Source organism: Argiope bruennichi, chromosome 6 (assembly GCF_947563725.1).
Source record: "Argiope bruennichi chromosome 6, qqArgBrue1.1, whole genome shotgun sequence".
Taxonomy (NCBI): domain Eukaryota; kingdom Metazoa; phylum Arthropoda; class Arachnida; order Araneae; family Araneidae; genus Argiope; species Argiope bruennichi.
In genome coordinates, this window is record NC_079156.1 from 97,954,232 (window position 1) to 97,978,198 (window position 23,967).

General features: G+C 29.0%; 3 protein-coding genes across 3 annotated transcripts; 2 read left to right on the forward strand and 1 right to left on the reverse strand.

The window, feature by feature from the left end:
• The first annotated feature begins 381 nt into the window (after window positions 1–381).
• On the forward strand, window positions 382–2,539 carry LOC129971862 (elastin-like). The gene is made up of 2 exons (XM_056085837.1): window positions 382–393; window positions 1,415–2,539. Exons 1-2 carry the CDS (start codon window positions 382–384, stop codon window positions 2,537–2,539), a joined length of 1,137 nt encoding a protein of 378 aa, XP_055941812.1.
• Window positions 2,540–10,329: 7,790 nt separating this feature from the next.
• Window positions 10,330–13,610, reverse strand: LOC129971863 (cuticle protein 63-like). The gene is made up of 3 exons (XM_056085838.1): window positions 13,522–13,610; window positions 11,974–12,072; window positions 10,330–10,632 (listed from the first exon to the last, which is right to left on the reverse strand). Exons 1-3 carry the CDS (start codon window positions 13,531–13,533, stop codon window positions 10,330–10,332), a joined length of 414 nt encoding a protein of 137 aa, XP_055941813.1. The 5' UTR covers window positions 13,534–13,610.
• A 2,637-nt stretch (window positions 13,611–16,247) lies between these two features.
• LOC129973036 (cuticle protein 63-like) lies at window positions 16,248–18,868 on the forward strand. Its single transcript, XM_056087392.1, has 2 exons — window positions 16,248–16,312; window positions 18,438–18,868. The coding sequence occupies exons 1-2, from the start codon at window positions 16,301–16,303 to the stop codon at window positions 18,840–18,842; spliced, it is 417 nt and encodes a 138-aa protein (XP_055943367.1). The 5' UTR covers window positions 16,248–16,300; the 3' UTR covers window positions 18,843–18,868.
• The last annotated feature ends 5,099 nt before the right edge of the window (window positions 18,869–23,967 follow it).

Genomic DNA, 23,967 nt, shown 5'->3' on the forward strand with positions numbered 1-23,967 from the left:
TGAAACAATTGTAAAAAGAAAATTAGTCATAATATTTTTATGAGTAATTAATGAAAATTTTGCAAACCTTGAAGGCAGTTACCGCGTAAATCACAATTAACATATCTGGTATTAATAACTATCAAAGCCACTCGCACGTGGAAATAAAGTAGTAAAAAAAGTTCCAAAGTCATCTACTTATGTCAGTTAGTTGGAGATACATGATAATTATACGCCTCGAGCTATAACAATAATATATTTATTCATCTAATGCTTTAGGTTTAGTTTTTCATTCAGCAGAATAATCTTTTCTTTTTTAAATTTCGCTTACTGTATAAAAGCAGCTGTCTTCTGTCATTACCCCACTAGCAACTTCAGCTAAGATCTCTCAACACATTCATCATGATCGCAAAGGTAAGTTACATTGGCAAAAGAGCTTTATCTATATTGCATTATTTTAGAGCTGTCTGAACTATCTTGTATACAAGAGCAAAATTTTATGAACTTCATGTGGCTCAACTTTATATATTAATATGTACAAAAATTTGATGGTAAAGGGAAACGCGATTAATTTTCTAACATATTTAATTTGCAATCTGATTCATAGCAAAATATATAAAATAAATTATATGAGTCAATAGTTAAAGCAATTATTCATATTAATATTCCTCTAAGGCAGGTTCTGAAAACTTGTTCGGCTTTGAAAAAACGCAGAAAGTCTTATATAATGTTTTAATGAAAGGCCCTATCATGCAGAATAGATAAATATTTTGTTACAAAAATAAAAAATTATTCCAATCTTTTTTTCCGTCACAAATTTATAAATTTTTCTTTTTGTTTTTACTGAAACTTTGCTTTGAATTCATTGATTGTAAATGAATAAATTTAGAATTCCAAATTTTCTTAATTTCTCTACTGTTGTGCTAAATCAGGAAAATGAAAAAAATTTCACAATTATTTAGAGCTTGTGGATTATCGGCTGAAAATTGTATTGCTTATCCTAAAGTTTTGTTTTAAAATTGTTGAATGAAACTTATTGATTCATTGAGGGGGCTATCATGTCACTAACCATCATGGAACTGTTCCGGCTGTCCTCGAAAGGATGTGAAGTGAATAGTGGAAGAACAGTTGCAAAGGGGTAGAAGCCATGAGTAATATTAGGGAGTCTTGACGCAGAGAGAGTGTGCGTGTTTAGTAGTATTTCTGAGGAGAACTCTGAGCCATTATTAATTATTAATAACCTGAAAGATAATCCACAATTTTAAATAATATATTTCATAAATATATTATTTACAATTGTTTTAATAGAATTTAATTTAAAAGAATCTTTAGATTCCTATTATGAAAAACATCTTCCGCCAAGAACGCGCTGCGAAAGTCATATTATTTTATCTCTCCGAGTGATCATTAATATATTTATTTATTTATAATCCAGGTTGTCATCTTCTGCGCTGCACTCGCAGCTGCACAGGCCTCCCTCGTTGGACCTTTGGGATTGAGTGCTCCTTTTCTGGCTGCTGGACCCCTAGGTATCGGAAAAGGATTGGTCGCCGCTGTCCCAGCAGTTGCTACCGTTTCCAGTCAAAGAACCGCCATCAACCATGTTGCCTCTACCGCTGCTGCTCCTCTTGGATACGGTGCTCCCATTGCTGCTGCAGCACCCATCGCCCTCGCCAACGGTCTTGTTGCCGGTAATGGTCTCATCACTGGTAATGGAATCCTAGCCAATGGTCTGGCTGCTCCCGTTGCCACAGTCTCCACCCAAAGAACCGCCATCAACCACGTAGCCCCTGCCGCCCGAATTGCCGCTCCTATTGCTGCTGCTGCACCCGTCGCCCTCGCTAACGGACTTGTAGCCGGCAATGGTGTCATCACTGGTAATGGAATCCTAGCCAATGGTCTGGCTGCTCCCGTTTCCACAGTCTCCACCCAAAGAACCGCCATCAACCACGTAGCTCCTGCCGCCCGAATTGCCGCTCCTATTGCTGCGGCTGCACCCGTCGCCCTCGCTAACGGACTTGTAGCCGGCAATGGTGTCATCACTGGTAATGGAATCCTAGCCAATGGTCTGGCTGCTCCCGTTGCCACAGTCTCCACCCAAAGAACCGCCAGCAACCACGTAGCCCCTGCCGCCCGAATTGCCGCTCCTATTCCGGCTGCTGCACCCGTCGCCCTCGCTAACGGACTTGTAGCCGGCAATGGTGTCATCACTGGTAATGGAATCCTCGCCAACGGTCTTGCTGCTCCCGTTGCCACAGTCTCCACCCAAAGGACCGCCATCAACCACGTAGCCCCTGCCGCCCGAATTGCAGCTGCTGCTCCCATTGCTGCAGCTGCACCTATCACTCTTGCTAACGGACTTGTCGCTGGTAATGGTCTCCTTGCCAATGGTGTCATCGCAGGTAATGGAATTCTCGCCAACGCACTTGTCGCTGGTCATGGTCTTGCTGCTCCCCTCTCCATTGGAAATGGTCTTCTCGGAGCCCCATATGGTCTCGGAGTCGGAAAGCTCGGAGTTGCTGCACCCCTCGGTCTTGGTCTTGGAAAAGCCATCTTGTAAAAAGTGATGTAAATCTGTCTAATGTTAGAATATTAAATAAATAAATTATTTATTTGCATTCCATTTTGTGATATATTTAATTACGATTTCAACAGATACAACTTAAATATTTTTCTTATACAACTTATATATCTAATAAGAAAAACTTTTCTTTTAATGAGCTGTTAGTTTCCAACTTCTGTCTAAATCATATATTTCGATGAATTAACAAAAATTATTATTTTTTACTAATGATATCACTAATTTTCTCCACCAGGTTTAATCTCCTTTGTATTCACTTTCGATTAATTGTATATTTCGGATTTGCAATCGGTTTTTTAAAGGTTTCAGTTGTTCTAAAAACCAAGTTAATTCCTCTTTTCCAATACTGCAGCACGTGCCAGATGAGTTTTCAGCCCCATAAATCCCCTAAAGTTGTGAAAATCTTCGACATCGAACATATTCTCCCAGTTCTTTTTGATTCAAAAGTATAATCTGAAATAATTTATACGGCCTTTCGTAGCATTCGAAAACAAGATTCCTCGTGCCTTATCTTCTTCTGTCATCCTAACTCTTATATTATGTTATTTTTCAATTTCAAGCTATTCTCGATTATTTTACCTTTCAACAATCTTCTCATATCAGCATTCTCTCGCTTTTGCTTTTTTTAGTACTTGCTTTCGGCATGATTTGCCTCTTCAGAGTTTTCAAAATGAAGCAAAATTTCTGAACTTTTGGGTATGTATGTAAATATAAATTTTCTTAACATTCAGACTACTGCAAAAAGATTTTTTGAATTATTTTAATATTCAAAAAAAATCTTTTAAATGATAACATTTAACTATTGTGCAATTTTTTCTAGTATTTTGTCAAAAATGCTTTAATGTTTATTTTTCAAAAACATCCTTTGCTGCAATGATGAGTACATCATATTTGTTATTTCTACAAATATTTAAACGCGTGAGTTTCTTCCGTTGTTAGAATAAACTTCTGTTTATTATCTGCACAGTTTACATGAGAAATAAGAAAGTGAACTTAACAGTACTGCGAAAGATAACATACAAACTGAAGATACTTTAAATATGCAGTTGCAATTTTTTCCTCGTATCCGTAGTACAGAGAAAGTATTGTAATCGACAAAAAATTCGAAACAGAAATTTTGTATAATCTCCACCTTTGAGACCTCAGAAAAAAATTTTTTTGGAAATAGGCTTTTCCGTCTGTCAATGACCAAGAAAACACAAAAGCATTTTGATCGTGTCTGATGAAATTTAATATATTTGATCTTTGCGTCACATTTGTAGATTTCTATCAACGTTTGAGTAAAATCCATTCAAAGTAAGTCTATCTGTCCGAAATCTGTTTCGAATACAAGATAACACTATAATCACAAAACGAAGAGAACTAAATAGATAAAATCCGGTGCATAGATTTAATATCTATATTGTAGAGACCTATCATATTTTGAGCCAAACCCAAAAAGGAATCGACTGTTTATCATTCTGAACTCTCAGAAAAATGTAAACGCAATAAATCTAAGGCGTAATGTTTTAAATAGATATAAAATTTGGCATGAGAATTGGACACTAAAAACACAGTTTTGTGTCAAATTTTTGTTTCAATCAGTTGGGAAAAACTCATTTAAAATACAAATTCGATTTTCAGATTCTATTAACTGAGTACCAAGAAAGCCAAGGATTCCATGATAAAGGCAATAAAAATGGTATTTTCACACCAAAGGTTGTTATTTCGTAATTATTGAAAGCCAATGCCATGAAAGGCGTATTCTGAGATAACACCTTTATATAAGAGACTATGTGAGAAAGTTTAGGGGTAATCACTTCCACTAGTTAATGTACCAGTAATGTTAATGTAATGAAATCGTTCTGAACGTTTTCGTAAAGAATAAATAGAACAAGCACATAGCTATTAAAATTCCTCGCCCTTAATCTATCACTATTTATTGATTGAAAATACTTTATTGGGGAATCATCACATGATGAATAAAAATTGTGATTGAAATTAAACGCAATTAATATTCCCAAAGAATCGGATGTCAAGTTGAACATAACAATAATAAATAAGTTTAAAAATCTCTTTTAAAACGCGTTTTTATCAATGTATCAAAAGGAAAAAATATTTTATGTTAAAAATCGGAGATAAAAATTTAATCTCAAAAGCATATGGCACAGAGAGAAATACTTAGAGCAAAATGTAAATGTAATCAAATTTAAAATGTTTTCTAATTTTTATATAATTAATGTTTAGGATTTTTTTTATATTCCTTGTAACTTTATATCCTTTCTGTTATTTTCTGCGCCTCACATTTTTTTATATATTCTTTTAACTGAACTTCAGATTTTTTTGTAAAAATAATTCGTTTTTTATTTATTAGGATAATAAAAGTACTTTTAAAATGTTTCCGTGCATTACTTTCTAGTTTTTTTATCTTTTTTTTTTAATGGCCAATTGATGACTAGCTAGGTAAACCTCTGATGTATAACTTAGTATTAATGATTTCTTCAAGGAAACAATTTAAGGATCAAATCATGACAGATTTTAATTACATGTTCTATTCATTACATATTCGAATCATTCTAATTATTAAAAGTAATTTTTAACTTTTAAGAAAATATTTTTGGGAATTATTGTGAGAAAAGGCCTAGATTCCACTTGATTTTTAATTATGTACACACTTGAAAATTCGAAAATCGTTCAAAATATGGAATATTTTTAATTGCTTCAAAATGTTCTCTGATCCTTTAGCTTTCAAACGATACTAAGATGTTGTCAATATTCGTAATACTTTTCGAGTTATAATTATTTTTCTTACTTTCTCTAAAGTCTCTAGTTTCGGTTTTTTTAAACTCATTTTATGAAGAAATATTTTCCCACTATGTTGCTTCATTCAAACAATCCCAATTCAACGAGAAATTAACCAAATACAATTATTTATGTATCAAAATAATCTGTATGAAACAGTAGATGTTTTACAGTAGACTAATATTAGGCATAATTTCCAATTAGAATCGTGTGTCTATTCAAATTAGAATTTAAGATATCATGTTTCAAAAAATATGCTAATTAGCTCATTAAATATTATTTAATTAATTAATAATTAGTGTAGTATGGCTTTTTCTCACTGAAATGAGTTTAAACATATATTAAACATATATAATATATGTGAAAAAACTGGACTAAAGTTAAAATTTTAAAAAAAATCTTATAGTGTGTACGTATGCCATAAAATTCTATTAATGCGTTTTAAAGTTTGCTCTGGGGGGGGGGGGAGTCTCCAGCCTTCAAATATTTATCGGCGATAAATTTGGTCATTCTATCGTGCACAACATACACGAACATACACACACACACATATTAATATGCATTATTAGTAGAGATGAAATCCAATGCCGTAAGTCATCATTCATCGCATGCAAACCATTATACTTAGCCTCCCCCAAATCATTACATCAGTGAAATCAATTTCCAACTAACTCACTATATTGGAGATAATTGAGGTTACCAAAATTATTGAAATATTATTGAAATCTGAAAGTAATATATATATTACTTTCAGAAATCAATAACTGAACAATATTTGAGATTTCTAACAGACGATGAAAAAAAATGAAATTCCTATTACAGAATTCCATCGTTACAGGCTTATAAGATGTAAAACTAAATAAAAACATTTATTAAAAATCTTTTTGAACATGAACTTTATCAAACAAATTAAATAAAATTATTCTTTTAAATAAAAATATTATTTTTGTAATGGAATTTATTATTGTATTAATTTCCATTTATATCCAATAAAATTATTGCATATTATTTAATTTTATTTTTTATTTTAAATATTATTTTTGTAATTAATAAAATATGGAAGAAACTTTGTGGCATATTAATTAAATCTTCAATTTTTTATGAATCAATTTCAATGCCCTGTATTCTGACTATACACGTTGAGAAATCTTCAACTATAGAGAAGTTCGGTTAAATCAACACTCGAAATACTCAAGTCAAAAATTTTATTTCTTATTTCAGTTAGTTATATTATTATAATCGCATAATTTTCCACTGCTACAGAAATTATCAATTATGAAATTATAATCAGAAAAGCAGGATAATAGGATCAGTAGTATTATCCCAAATGTCCTGAAATAGAGAGATAACACTTCTTTCTATCTTCAGCAAAACACTTTTCAAAAGATATTTTGAAATTTCTCGGCAATCTAAAGATTACGTTGAAAGTATCATGATTTCACCGCTGTATAGCATCCAGACTTATATGTACAAATATATATTTTTATAACAGAAGAATTCTATTTTCAGAATAGAGTTGTGAACATTTTTAATGTTTCCAACAAAGAAGAAAACGCCTAAAAGCCGGATTAGTCCCTAAACTGTTTTGATTCCTTTGTTATCTAATTAAATGACAAATTCCGTTTTGAGAGAGAATTGTCTTATTGATTCATGAAAGAATCCAAAAATACTTGAGCTGCGTAAATATAACAATATGCATATGTAAAAGAATATGCATAATTTTCGTTGCATGAAATTGCATAATTTTCATATGAATTATACAGTCTTAGAACGATTTAACTTCAAATTATGAGGTATAGAAGCGATATTTCCTGTATGATGAAGGGTTGTGACCATTTAATGGTTAAATACAAAATTAGAATTGCTGTGCTTTAGGAATACTGAATCTTTTACTAGGTTTCCCTACTTTTAACAAGTTTCAGCAAGATCTAATTTGTTTAATTTTATAAAACCGAATCGTAATCTCTTTGAAATAAGCATAGTAAATCGATTTAGAAAAATGAGAATAGTCCATTAATGTTGTAGAAAGTACCTACATGCAAGTTTAATATGAAAATAAACTATACCGCACTAACTGAGCATCAAGTAATTTTTGCGTATAATATAAAGAACATTCTTTTTTCTTTTTCTATGTTTTTTTTTCAGTACAATTCTAGTCTATACATTAAAGAAAAAAAATCTAACAAACAAAAAATTGAAAATAATAAATGTTCAATTGAGTAAAGAAGAAACATAGAAATAAAAAGAGCAACGATATATTGCAAGAATAATCAAAGCTCCTATATTTTTTCTCGATATTAATTTTAAGACTGGCATAAAGGGAAAAAATTGTGTCTGAAATTATGTTTTTATATATTGCCACATTGAAAAGAGACTGTTGACTCTCCATGGCCAAATGGTTTCATAATCAAGAGATCGCGAGTTCGAATCCTGATAAAGAAAATGCGATTCGCAGTTTGTGTAAATATTTAGTTCCTTTATTTATGTTTTCCTTTATTTCGTGTTCCAGAAGATTCTGGATCTTTCTTTAACCAGATAAGTGTTCTGGACTTTTCTTACTCTCCCCGGAAAAGTGTTCTGGAAGTTTCCCTGCTAATATAAAAGCAGATCTCTCAGTCACGGTGTTTTGAGTTCAGAGTTGAGGTAATAAATTTTTTTAGCTCTTCTTCTTGTGTGTGTCATTGAGCTCCACACTAGAGAACCTATGTGACAATATAATGTACATTATTAACTATGATGAATTTATACTATTCAATTCAAGAAATAAATTATTTCCAAGGTCATATATTGTTTAACAAATTCATTATGTTCAATGTATTTTGTTGTTTCTTGACGAATTAAGTTGATTAGTAGTGAAATAGGAAAGGTGATACGATAAAGATTTTTTTTTATTTATTTCCATAATTTTTCATCTACTCGGTATATTATACTAATCATATGTTAAATTTAAATTAAGAATAAGAAAGAAAAATTGCAGTACTTGAAATACAACATACGATTAGAAATTAAATTGGCTTGATAATTATGATTTTCATGACAATTTGTCACAGGGTTTGATTCTATTAATATTAGTTCGCATAATGAACTGAACAGGTGTAAGGCTTCCAAAATAACATGACTTCAATGTCCATCACAATTCTGATGCTAAAAAATACTTTGTTAAGGGAGTAATGAACACCGAATTAGGCATGAGAAATTCAATGAAAGTTACAGGCAGTCAGTGTTTCCAGGAATCTATTCCTCTTTGAATATGACCAGCAAATCATAAAAAAATTATTCAATGTGAACAGATTGCCTAAATAAAATAAAACGGGATTTTTTTTTAAATAAGGCCAATTTTCTACTGTCACATTATATCTCCCATTATAGAACAATTATAAAACATTTTATATAATAATGTTTATAATATTGCTTTCCTTTGTTAAAATAAAATGCAATCCATTTTCATCACTTTGCCAATTACAATGCTTTTTTTGGGGGGGGAGTGTATGAAACATTAATTTATTAAGTTTCATTATACGAACAATGTGATCACAAAAGTTTTAATATCTGTTTCTTAATTGAGATATTCACTCATCATATAATTTTTCTTAAGTTGAGTTGTTTCATACTAGTAATGATAACATTTTGTGATCAATTTTCTACTCCCTACTTCTCAGAGTTTCATAATTTTAAGCAATTATATCTCACAATGAACTATTTTAATATTTTTATTAATCGATTGATTTGGCGAAACATAGATTCTGTACATATAACTTACCTTGTCAAAAATGTGAGAAAAACTGATTACAAAATTCTATAAAATTTATAATAATTATAAATTAAAAGCAAAATATATAGCAAATTATTTAAACATTTTCAGTATTTTTATTACATTAATAAAAATCAATCCTAAGAATTTTTTTTATTAAACTCTTTAATTATTTTATTAGTTCTTAGATCTTTCACCTATTCTGAGAAACCTTTCTACAGACATTTCATAGATTAATAAAGAATTATAATTTCATTTATATGTTAAAATAATTTTGAAAATATACTTTGAAGCAAGTTAAATAATTAATAATCATTGGATTTTAATCCATGCGCTCTCAAGAAACACAGAGTAAATTTACTTCCTGACACTTGCCACTTTGCAGTTTTATGACAAGCAGTCACTGTCTTTTTATGGATTGATTCATATAAAATAACAATTTGAAAATTATGACCAGTTATTAAAGTTGAAGTTTTTTTTTTGTCAATTAGAATCCAACATGATTAATATAAAGAATATTATCTTCATTAAGCCTTATATTTTTAATAAGTCCTTCTATCTAACATTTTTTAAAAAACTAAATGTAGGAGTTATTAACTTCGTTAAATATAAAACATCAAGAAAATGTTCTTACTTTTTAAAAATTACAATATTTTTTCCAATCCTAAAAAACTCCTGTGTACAATTTTAGTATTTTTTTTAATTATTTTTTTAATATTTTATTGCAATTAAAGTTTTTATCTTATCAAACTTTATGCAAAATTTTAATTTTAAAGTTTTAAGAAAAAACCCAATGGATGCTATTAATATGATGGGAAAACCATTTATCGTGAAAAGCGGATAGAAAATAATCAATTAATTTTTTTAAATGCCAAAAGCGAGATTGTTAATATCCAAACATTTTAAACAGGAATAAGGGCAGAATCACATATGAGTTATGCTTAAAAATATTTTATGCATATAACATAAAAAAAATATATTTTATATATTATCTAATATATATAAAAAAATATCTTGTTTGTCATGTAAAATTTAAAAACTATTCGTAACCATTGCGAAACATAATTGTAATTTAAGTGTTTTGAACCATAATGTCATGTATTTGAAAATCCTTTAATAAACAAAACAATTTGCGAATAAAAAACTAGTTTATTTCACACCATAAACATTACACTTAATCAAAATAAATAATGTGATCTTTCGAGGGGCAGTCCATTCAAATTAAAAAATTTGTTTCTTAATACAGAACTTTGCCGAGTCCAAGAGCTCCATATCCGACACCGAGAGCTCCGTGTCCGAGACCAACTCCATATCCGAGACCAGCACCATATCCGAGACCAACTCCATATCCGAGACCAGCACCATATCCGAGTCCAAGAGCTCCATGTCCAAGACCAAGAGGAGCACCATAGGCAAGGGGAGCAGCAATTGCTGGGGCGGCAACAGCGATGGCGGCAGCTTTTCCTACTTCAGACTTGGAGTTGATGGATCCAGTTGCTCCATCCCTGATGTCATAGGTGTAAGCGTAGTTACCGAAAGCCTATACAGATAGCAAAAAATAGATTTAAATTTCTGCCATTTAAAAGTATATTTTGAAATAAGTGGAAAAATTACTTTTAAAACAGTGTGAGCGTTAATACATAAAAATAAATATGTTTAAGAAAGATTTCTAAATAAATGAAAGAACACAATCTGTTTGGTTTACTTTGATTTTTCACATTATGCATAAAAAAAAATTGATAGTTTTTTCAGAACTTTTCGGAGCATATATCCTCATGATTTAATTCGCGATGTATTCTTTAATTTTAATTCCGTTGATCAAGGTTCTTTTCTGGTATTTTAGTTCTAAAGTTGATAATACTTTCTAAATCCTTTCATAAAATTTTCTATGAAAGTTGTCATGCAAACCTTACCTGTTCTCATACAGAACATGTTGCATATGCACTTATGCTTCAAAGGAAAAAAAGTTTATTTTTCTCTAATATATTTTCATTAATTTTCTTTGGATTCTAATGTTAAAAGTGTTTCATACATTTCATTATTAAATAAATGGCAACAGTTTCAAATTAATACATTAATTTATATTCAAAATGTTCATTTTACAATACGTATTTGAAAAGGATGCATTTATGGGACAAAAACGAATATCCATCCTTAAAGTAAGAATATTTCAATTTTAAGCAAATGAAATTCTTTTAATTGTTTGATTGAAATTTTTTTATTTGAGGGGGGATTAATAATAAGTTTTAAATACGAAATATACTTTAAATATATTTTAAATTTGAATAAGTTGATTAATTTATAATTCAACTTAAAATAATTTACAAAAATTTAAAATAATTTTTAAATTTAAGTGGTTTTATTACTGAATTAAATTTATATTCACGTTGTTCTTTTAGTTCATTAAATCTTGTATTTCGAATATGAGAATTAACGTTATCTTCAAAAGCGAATGTTTAACTCTCAGTTATTTTATTTATACTTTCGATCAAAATATATTGCTAACATTAATATATCTGATTTATAATAATAATCACATGATTATATTAAATGATCTTAAACTGGTATATTTGAATGATTTCATAATTTTGCTCAGTTATAGAGATATTGAGAGTTTCTGATAGTTAAGTTAGTTTCCGCTAAGTTTAAATGCATACATGTCATTATAAAAACTGACTTTTAAGGCTTTTTTTTATTCATTTCAGATCCGAACTTGTAAAAAGAAATTTCTAAGCTTTCTTTTCATGACTAAACTCATCTGATAACTATTAAATTAAAAATATCATTTGATTCAATCGATGAAAATTACTTAAAAAAATTCATAGAAACACCAAATGACAAAACATCAAAAATGAATGGTACAAAAATTTTCAAAACTTACATCTTGCTGTCTGGATTCTGCGCTGACTCCGGTGCTGACGAGGGGAGCGGCCAGGAGGGAGGCATGTGCAGCTGCGAGGGCAGCGCAGAAGATGACAACCTGTAGAAACCGTAAGTTAGCTATTATTCTTATAGCTATAAAGATCTCAAATTTTTATTTCATTTTATACAATACAGTCAATGAACAACTTAAAGCAATAACAACTTTGTGAGTGTATCTGAATTCAAAGTCCTAGATTAAAGGTTTTAGAAATATTGATAATTTTTTTTTATGTTTAAAAATTTTGTTGCAAAAATTTTTTTAAAAAATTGAAATTTTTAATTTACTTTGATTTAAGGATTCGTTAAATGAAGTAATTAATTGATATTTTTTGTGTTGTTGTTGACAGAACTAAAAGAATCTACCAGTATTGTTCAAAAAATAATATGAAAATAGTTCAAGAAAGAACCACAAAAACTTTAGAGGCAAATGGATAAAGTAAAGTTCAGATACTAGATCACACATTTATAAAACCCTGTTTGATAAATAAAGCTTTGATACAATACTAGGTAAATTTTGAGACAGATTCTAAAATTTTTAACAGCGATTAAACTTTATTAATGAATCAACAGAATTTCTGATACAAAAATTTAAAAGCTTAGTTATCAAAAACAATTAAAAATAATGTGTTTTATCTCTATAAGTTTTTTTTACAGATTCTTTTCAAAGAATTTATAAAAATTTAAATCATTTGTTTCACTTTCTTCCCCTGTAAAGAAAACTTTGCCTTATAAAAATATACAATATTTTTTTAGCAAAAAAAAATCAGTGTTTTTTAGCAACTGTTGCCACTCAGAAAAAAATTACATGTTCTTTGTGCATTATTTCTAAAACTTTACGTGTTGAAAAATTATGCTGTATATACATATAAATTATATACTTCGGTTGCAAAAAAATAGACATTTAAGTTTCTACATTATTAAGTGAAAGTATATATTGCTTATTATTAATCTTAATAGTAAAGAAAATAAGAAGAATATTTTTACTTGTGTATAAAAAAAGTATTTTAATTCAAATAATTCTACTTTTAAGATGTATAAACATAAATATTTTAATTTCAGTAATGAAATCATAATCTATAGTTATAAACACTAAGCGAAGAATCTGAAATACAAGACAAATAAATGATAAATAATCGACAGCATTACAATAAAATAAAAAATAAAATGAATAATAATTCTTCAGTATTCAATTGATATTACAGAGGAAAACAATTGTAATATTTTTATTTTAATCTTTTATAAAGCCATATCTGAAAATTTCTAAATAAATCATTTTAACAACCGAATTTTAAACTATTTTACTGTACAATTTAAGTCATTAGTATCGTGAAATTTAATTCATATATCTAATTCATTGAATAGTGAACTATGTTAAACATGTACAAAGACGATGCTAATTTTCTTAAATATAGAAATCGAAATGAATGCAGTATGATTATGTATGAAGTTTAAGACATAATTTAAAGAGCTTTAAGAAATTATTCATCCGAAATGCAGTAACACTCACCTTAGCGATCATGTTGATAATTAGTTTGGTTTGCTGTGTTAGAATACACTGACTAGAAATTGAGACTTGGTAAGTATTTATACCTCTAAAATGACTCCAGAAAAATACAAAAACCGGTATATGCAAATTAATATTTTTAATTTTAGTTTTGATTTGGCGCATGCGGAGGTTTTCAAGAATAGAATAGGAAAAGACGTGTGAAATTTTACTTTTGCCTACACGAGAGTTGATGTCCTTGTAGTTTTTCCAATAAGGTTCATTGTGCGGATAGGACTGTTTACAATTTTTTTTAACATACTTTAAAGGGTGTGTCCCAAAAATCAAAATAGAGAAAGACAAAAACAATATTGTTATTCTATTTTTCTGTTATATTCGATCTTCATATGGCCTTGATTTCTTTTCATATGTCATAATGCTTAATATCATTCAGTTTCTCGGAATTTCCAATGTTTATGTTTCAAATGTGTCCATTAATAATGTTTTGCTTCATTTAATATTTGCTTGTAGTTTTATATTAAAACCTAAAATGTTAAATTTACTGCATGATGAAAATATTTAATTTATTTTTACTGAGATTAATTAATTTTTTATGGTCAGAATTTTTATCAAATTTTGTAAGTGTTTTAAAATGTTGGCTATAACATATAAATTGATATTGTGTGAAGACATTTAAAATATATTTAAAAATGTTATTAAAATAATCCAGAAAGAATATACAATTTTTCTAAGCTCACTTTTGACATTATAATATTTCTGAAAGAAGAAGATAATTTGACATTATAATATTGTGTAAGAAGTATATGTAATTAAAGCGAAATATTTTAATAATTTTGGTTGAGGGTCGATCAGGATTCAATATGTATGCTATTTAAAGGGAATTTTACTCTAATAACAATTTGTTTGTTTGAACAAAAAAAGGTAAATAAAAAAATTTCTGAATCATTTGGTGCAATTCTTCATTTTAGATGAGTGACTCGATCAATATTCTATATGTGAGTTGCTTAATTAGAATTTTGCTTGAATAACATTTTATTTGTTTGTTTTTAAATAGAAAAATTATTTAGAAAATATAAATTATATATTATTAAAACCTCTTTTTAAAGAAAGTTATAATACGTCTTCGGGTACTGTAACTTTGGGAAAGTTTACCTCATATATTCCATCAAAAAATTCAACCCATCGAGGTAAAAGATGATTAAAGTTCTACTTGCCAATACAACATCTGTGACGATGACTTAATTATTTTCTTACAAACGTGACTTATTAGCAGCATGTAGAATATTTTTCGCCACACGAAATAAAGTGATTACTCATTAGTGGCGTGGTAAGAGTAAGTAGCATCAGATGCATGACATTTTTTACAACTTTCCGTGATATTTCTTTATAAAAAGTGACATAACCGTACTATTGTTTTGCCTTTTTTATACCACATTTGATTGAACTCTGGAGCTTAGAATTCACCTCTGGAGCTGAAAGAACTTCATAAATTAAACCACTGTAAATAAGATAAGTATTATTGACACATAAGTTCACACACTTCTTCCATAGTCTCACGCCTCATCATTGGTAGGTGGTTTGACTCTTGATACCTGATTTAATGTGAGCTACACTTTCAAGCATGCTAGATCTTTCACGAACTGCAATTTTGAATCTGTAGACTATCATGGCATAACAAGTCATGTAGCTACTGCGTCAGTAGAAAGGCTTTCATTGCTTATATATGCTGTGAAATTAAAAAGTGGAGCTTCCCCATATGTCAAAAAAGCGTCTCTCTTATTATCAGCTCGTATGTTCTCTTTTAATGTTATGTCATTTCATTTGTGACGGATAGGTTTGTAGGGATCTATTGTAGGGAGGGACAAAGTCAGCGATTTTAAACCGTTTTTTTAAGGGAGCGTCTCTCGTTTTAGAAGCGCCAAATAAGGCCAAGAGTACGTCTTAAATACTCAAGCATCACATTTGCTTGCACAACTCCTTTTTACAGGGGGGGGGGCGCATTCACACATCTCACAGATAGAACAGATGAAGAACAACCATGCCCGAACCGGGATTCGAACCCAGCACACGAGGAAGACGCGCTACCCCTATGCCAGGACGCCGGCATGCTAAACTTGATGCAACCAAATAGTTAATTTTTTTAATTACCCTCAGCGATAATTTGTGTATCTTATACTTAAATTTGGTCCTGGCCATAATATATATTTCATGTAAAAAAGCATAGAGTATTTAAACTTTCATATATTTGTTATTAGATATATAGTATCTGCATCAATTCGTACGGAAAGATAAGATAAATTGCATTGTCAAAAAAAATTATTAAAGCAGCATCGTTTTATTACTCATTCTGTTTAAATATAGATTTCCTCCGAAAACTTAAGATCAAATTTATTGTAAATTTTTTTTTTTTTTTTGACTTTTTAAACTAATTTCGCTTGATTCATTTTTCCCCATCCATTTCATTATGGTGGCCTTGAAAAATGCCGTTTAATGAATTACTATGTACTAATAAATCACGCCCCGATGCATTTTGAGATAATCGGTACGAGGAAACAAACCAGTTGCAAAATTCCAATGCCAGCTGGCAAACACACTGGGTGGAGTAAAGACCATGCTCTTCGGACTTTTTAGATCTCCACCTTTTACAAACAGAATTTTTTTTTTGTTTTTCCAAATTCATTGAACAAAGCATATAATTTTTCTATTCTAGAGCTCATATAAAAGCCGCTTTCTTCAAGTGTTATTTCATTAGCAACTCTAGCTAAGAACCTCTAACTTCATCATGTTCGCAAAGGTGAGTGAATAATGTTTCTTAAACTTAGCTTAAGGGCAGAATTTGTGAGCGTTCTTGTTATTTAAAGTTTTCGGTACTTTTATATGCATTTGTGTTAGAAGAGACAATATTAATGTTAATGTCTTATATTTCTATAAAATATTAATTTATGCCAGTGTTTCAAAATAATATTGTATTTCACAGTGTTCTGAGACACAAAACTATCTTTAGTTTTCAACATTAAAGAACTTTCAGGGGTGAAAAATAGAGATATTATTATTTTTCTTACTTTAATGAAAGAATTCTATAAAAGAAAAGGGTTTGATGATGTTCAATCAGATCAATAAATTTTTATTGTATTCAAGTATCCAAAACAGATGCAATTCATCTTTGAATTTAATTCAGTATATTCACATAATTTCATGATGAACAGAGGGTTTTAGATTGAATTAATTGCTGTATAATCCTTTCAGTATTTTTTTTTTTTGTATTATTTAGTTTGTTACCTAATTTTGGAATTTTCATCACCATTGTGTCTGAATTTTCCCCATCATTAAATTTTAATGAATTGAACATTTAGCTTAGATTAAATTTTGTAAAATTTGTTATTAAGGATGAAATTTTAGGTTTCGGTACTTTATAAGACTTTAAGATGTGCAGTTGCATAATCTTTCAATCTATAAATTTTAATTACTTTAATACCTTTCTTTGAATGAATTCTTATGAACTATCGCTTCTCATTAAATATTTATAATTGAGAAATATATTGAGAACTTAGTTAACAATGTTCAGTATTCATACAGTTTTAAAAATTCAGCTTAGGTAAATTAAATTAAAAACTCCTATTATCGACTGTCTATTTATGAATTGTTACGGCTCAATTTGTATTATTTCCTTTTTTTATAATTTTAAATAGTTTTGGAATTTTTCATCACTCATTGCGTCTGAAGTTTTTGCATCTTTAAATTTTAATAAATTTAACATTTGTATTAGATTAAATTTTGAGAATTAGTCGTAGCTTCAATTCAACAGTTTTCGTAAAAATTTCGTTGCTTGAGTTCTGAGAGTAAAAGTTACATGTGTTCTATTAACATTCATAATCCATACTATCATTTTTAAATGTTTATCATTCAGATGCAAAATCCTTCAGAATTCATTTTCTGTAAATCAAATAAAAGTCCTTGCAAATTATTATCTAATTTTCATTAGTAGCAATTTAGTTAAAATTGAAAGATTCATTTAACAGTTTACAGCTAAAAATTATAGAAAAGCATTTTATCCAACTATTACTAGAACGTAATACCTGAATTTCCTTCATTATGACAATGCAGTAAAGAATTAGTTAATTACTGGTTTTATTGACGCAAGAGCCATATTTGACTATGCGTGAGCCAAATTTATGACGGATAAGAAGGATATGACAGTACAAAGAGTGAGAACTAGGGTTCAATCATAATAGCCATTACTGGGCAATGGTATAACCCATTCCGCAGGAAATACATGAAATCATGAAATTGAAGGTAACTCGACCCCACAACATTTATGTACCTACCTGAGAAGAGAGAACGAACTATCATATCGCAGTCTTCTTCTCTCTATATATGAGAAACCCGATGAGAATAGATATAACAGGTATAAAAAAAATGCATCTTTTAAATTATTGATTGGATTTTTATTTTAATTTACAGTAGTTTATTCAAGTTATTATTATTACTTTAATTTACATTTATTATTTCAATTTACAGTAGTTTAAGTCAAATATTTCAAAAAATGGTTTTCCAAATATATAGTTAGGGAGAAAATTTAAATTATATTTAAAGCTTTATATCTTATCAAACTAAAACATAGAATGCTCTATACATCGTAATACATGCCAGAATTTTCATTGAATTATTTTTAAAAAAATAAATAGCATTATATTTTTAAATAAATAAAATGAAATTGACATTCAAAATAAAATACAGAATATATATACAAATTTAAAATAAAAATTAAATAAATATTTATAAAAATAATTATGAAAAAAGTGAAGGTAATTGAAGACAAAGAAAATTTGATGTGTTATTTAAACAAACAAATGCATATTAAGTTTTCTAGATATAACATTCATACCGCTCAGAAATTCATAGCTAATCTTCCATTACAGGTCGTTATTTTCTGCGCTGCTCTCGCAGCCGCCCATGCATCCCTTGTCGGACCCTTGGGATATGGTGCTCCCGTACTTGCAGCCGGACCTCTCGGTTATGGAAAGGCACTGGTGGCCGCCCCTGCAGTTGCCACAGTCTCCACCCAAAGAGCCGCCATCAACCATGTAGCCCCTGCTGCTCCTCTTGCTGCTGCTGCACCTCTTGCATATGGAGCACCTCTTGCCCTCGCCAATGGAGTCATCGCTGGCAATGGAATCCTCGCCAACGGACTTGTTGCCGGACACGGTCTTGCTGCACCCCTCGCTGTCGGACATGGTCTTCTCGGCGCCCCTTATGGTCTGGGAGTCGAAAAGCTCGGACTTGCTGCACCCCTCGGCCTTGGTCTTGGAAAAGCCATCTTGTAAAATGTACCGATAATTTAATTTAAATATTGACGTAAATAAATTATTTATAGCATTCTACAAAGTTTTTTTCTTTTTTTACTTGCACAACCAAATTTTGAAGCACGAAATAGTCCAAGCATGAAGATCGCTTATTAATTTCAAATTAATAATGCATTTAATATCTTAATACGATGTCCATAGTGAAAAAAATTGAATTCTATTTAATTTTAGTAAATAACATTTCTAAACAAAAGTAATTCATATTCTGCAAGATTTAGTCGGAAAGAAAAAAACAATTTTTGATATAAAAAAGTGAAAATAGAAGAAAAATTATTTTTTTTAAATAATCAGTTATAAAATTATTTATTCAGTAAAAAAATAAATGACAAACCTGAAATTTTCTTCAAATGAATGTTTACCTTCAAATAACTATTCTGCAAATACACAAACCTTTAAACAATTAATTACGTATGTTTGTTTTTCTTTAAAATGATTAATATTATTGTCAGTTTTAAAATAAATTTGAATAATCATGCATCATTTATTCAATTCCCTACAAGACAAATGATATTTATTCATATTCTTTACTTTAAGAAATTTTATAATAATGATTTTAATAGTTTCATAGATTTTAATATTCTAAGTCTACTAAATAACAGTCTCACTAACTCTTTGATAAAAAATCTATTGTTTAAGTTATTTCTATATAAATGACCGCTAATTTCTAAATGTGTAGTAAAAATAATTTCAGTTTATATTATAATTTACAAGAACAGACAATTCTGAGAAATTGTTTTTAAAAAGAATTTCACTTGTAATAACTGAATAGCTTTCTTCCAATATTTTTTTGTAATAATGAAGTGACTAATGCTGAGTTTATATTTTCCGCCATATAGTGTTTACATAAACAACTGTTTGGTTCATTCTACAATAAATCAAAACAATATTCCCGAATTTTTGAAAGATAAGCAATATTTGAGTTTTATTTTCTAATTTAGTTTACTTTATTGCTCAATATCATATAAGCATTTTATGTAACCATCATTTAGTGCATCATCTGTTTTATAGTGATTCCACAAAAGACTGAAATCGTGATTATAAAAATTGCCAAATTTCTAAAGAGTCCATGAGGGACGAAAGACAAAATTATGCGTGAAAGAATAGCAATCATGACTATTTAGGTTAGAGTACTGGCGTTTTTTAAATAGGAATCAACTGAGTTCGAATAATACTAATGATTTTTGTAATGTTTCGAAGACAAAATAAGTTATTGGATGGATGGATGGATAGTGGGATTTAGTGGCGCAAGAGCCAAATTTGACTATACTGCGCCAGTCGTATGGTTAAAATAAAATAAGTTATTGGAGTAGTATTCCTGTACGGCATCACTTAACTTCTTAGTTCCTCTCATACTACTTCTACTCTTTTAACTCTATTGTGCACAATATGGTGCGTGTTGTGTTTAGTTTGATCTATAGTGAAAATTAGACATTTTCTTTTTAATGTCTGAATTCAACATTATAGACATATTTATAATTTTCGTGCCTGGACCATATATGAAATTCCATTCAAACTTCTGAATGCACAAAATGAAGAATAGATAGACTTGATTTTAATGAGTTTCGCTCAAAGTTTCATTTAGAATGGTGCGAAACTCACATATCAAAATACTTTTTAATGCTAGATTTTAACTTGCATTACAGACATAGGAACTAATACGGCAACAATCGCCGTTTCGCAGACATACGCATATTCGTATTTTCAGATATACGTAATAACAAAATGGATGTTTAGAAATCAATAATATCTATAGCATGAAGATTCCTTAAAACTTCGATGTTGAATATTTTGTTGAGCATTTTTTTCTATAAGTACACGTCATGTTCATGGAAATAAAAATTATTTTGAATATACATTAAAAGCCCATTAAAATTATTTCATGTTATTTTGATAGTGAAATCAATGGAATGAAGCTTATAGGTTACTTATATTCAAAATCCCCTTGCGATTCTCTTTAATTCGTAATATGATTTTAAAAGAGTTTCGCAAAACAAGTTAGCCATTTTTTATTACATGTCAATATGCCCTGAAAGGATAATCAATCATTTATTTCAACGCACTTAAAAACTAGCTTACTTATAGATAATTTAGAAAATATTCTATTAATTAACAACCCACTTACTTGTGATTATAATATAAAACATTTGATCAACTAACAAAGCGTATACTTGTGGTTATTGAGCAAAAGAATTCGATCACTTAACAGCATTCCTTCACAAGTATATTAGCTTTCAAATTCTAACAACTCATGTGCACAGGTTATTACACAAGCCATTAGATTGATTAATAAAATGTATACTTATGGGATGCAAAGGATTTGATCAACTAACAACTTTCCTTCAAAATTATATTAACTTCACATATTCCTTAAAGATACACATAGGAATAAGCTATACAAAGGAATAGTCTAAATTACGAATTGGGACTTAGATATTATGTAACTAATAATGTAAACGAATAATTGTCATTTCCATAATGTCATCTAGAAACTAAAATTAAGGAGTAATTTAAGTTAACAAAACGTATATTGTCTGATAATGATTTATGCCTTTGGAGTAATGTCATCTAGAAATTAAAATTAAGGAGTAATTTAAGTTAACAAAACGTATATTGTCTGATAACGATTTAAGCCTTTGTAGTAATGTCATCTGTGAACTAGTACACAAGCCATTAGATTGATTAATAAAATGTATACTTATGGGATGCAAAGGATTTGATCAACTAACAACTTTCCTTCAAAATTATATTAACTTCACATATTCCTTAAAGATACACATAGGAATAAGCTGTACAAAGGAATAGTCTAATAACGAATTGGGACTTAGATATTATGTAACTAATAATGTAAACGAATAATTGTCATTTCCATAATGTCATCTAGAAACTAAAATTAAGGAGTAATTTAAGTTAACAAAACGTATATTGTCTGATAATGATTTATGCCTTTGGAGTAATGTCATCTAGAAATTAAAATTAAAGAGTAATTTAAGTTAACAAAACGTATATTGTCTGATAACGATTTAAGCCTTTGTAGTAATGTCATCAGTGAACTAGTATTAAAGAATTATATAAACTAACAAACCGCATACTATCTGATAATGATTTAGGCCTTTGGAATAATGTTTTGTACGAATTAGGAAGAATGTCAATTAACAGAATGTATACTTGTCATTACTACACAACTAACAACTGCTCTTTAAAATTTCATTAACGTTACGGGGTTCTTATAGTTAAGAAGAATGTAGACCAAATGATCCTGGGAGACAGCTAAACATGTAGAACTTAATAAAGTCCCTCTTTCTAATTCTAATCAAAAAATGTATGCCATAATCAGATTTCATAAGCAGCTTATTCACGAATCAGGGCACAAATAAGCTATACCTCAGGAACAAAGGTTCTAATCCAAGGCTTCTTGTCTAGTGTATACTACTATGATTCGATTTAATTTTGTAGTTTTTTCATCTATTTATTTTTATTTTCGATTATAGATGGCGACGTTCAAATCAATCATGTAATATCTTCATCTATGATTGAAAGATTATTAATGTTATTCACGAGAATACAATAGCTGTTTTGCTAGATTAGATGAGATTAGCTATATGAAAATTTGAATTTTTGTGCAAATGTAATATTAGAAAATTAATGTGCTGGGAATTAATCAGCGATTGATCTTTATGACTGTAAATCAAGACTCATGTATTTTAATTTGTTTCAACTTGATTTGTTTTTACTAAAAGTAATATGCTAAGAATTTATTCTTGTGTAAAAATAAAAAATGAAATTGTTGAGCTCGTAAATTTTACGATTGACCTATACTTGAAATTAAATACCAAATTTTTTTTTATTTGAATGTGATATAATGCTCTATTTCTAAAAACAAATACGTTTTTAAAATTAAAAAATCATATATTTTGGCAAGAAATATCAACGCTAAAATAGGAATTTTTACCCTGATTATCTAAGAACTGCAAGTCACAGAAATATTTTCTCCTTTTTTTTATTGAAAATAACTTTAAAAAGATGGAAGACAACATAAAAAGTATATTTGTAATTAAATTATTACTCCAAAATGTTTTAATTGCTCGCACGCAGTTAATTCTTAATGGGAAAAAAATTATATGAAGAAGTTTTTAGTTTATCCATACTTATTCAATACTATTTATTCATGTCTTATTATATGATCGTATAAATTTAATTACATAAATTTGATCTCGTGGATTTGTATAATCACTCTGTACAAGTTTTTTATAGTATTGTATTAAATATTTTATTTAATGTATAAATAAATAGAATTCTAAGATATTGTGTAAATTATAAAATATATTTAGAGATAAATAAACAATTCTAATATCGTAAAGTTTTATTTTTATTAAATTTTATGAATTTGATTTAGTAAATTTCATGACACTGGATTAGTTTCATTTAATTTAGTTTCACTATTTTTTAAAGAGAAATTTTAGAGAAAATCACAAATACAAGATGGAGTAAAGATATCCTTTGTGTTACTTTAAAAGAAAGGAACTTTAATATAACTAAATTAAATTAAACTAACGGAGATGGAGTAATTTCATCTTCATATAATACTCAGTAAATGATGATTTAAACTAAAATTTACGAACTACTCTATTGAAAGAGTAAAATGACCTTGCATTTAGATATCAGAGGAGAAAATTAAGTACAATTAGATTTTATAACGTCTGCATAGCTTGATTTTTTATGGGAGTTGAGGTATTTTTTTATTTTAACTTCATTAGAAAAGTGATTGAACATAACTAAAATAAACAAGATGATATGAGTTAAATTAATACCACTGTTTCTATTGTCATCATAAGAATAGCATTCATTTAAAAATATAAATGCATGATGAAATACAACAAAAATCAATACCATCATCATATTTATTTCATTTTTAGTTGCAAATTTATCCACATATTTCCCACTCAAGCAAATAAATAATTTCTTCCTTAATATTACTTCATTACTTTAAAGAAGAATCAATCTTTCCTTTTCATTTTGCTTCTTAATGGAAAGCTTTAGCGATTCCGGCTCCATAAAAGCCGGCTCCGTATCCAAAACCAACAGCAGC

What these genes read in the sequence shown, in the direction of transcription:
- LOC129971863 (XM_056085838.1), bottom strand. An exon ending in CAGAATCCAGACAGCAAGAT is followed by an intron (nt 10,633 to 11,973) that starts GTAAGTTTTGAA and finishes CTATCTGTATAG; the next exon opens with GCTTTCGGTAACTACGCTTA.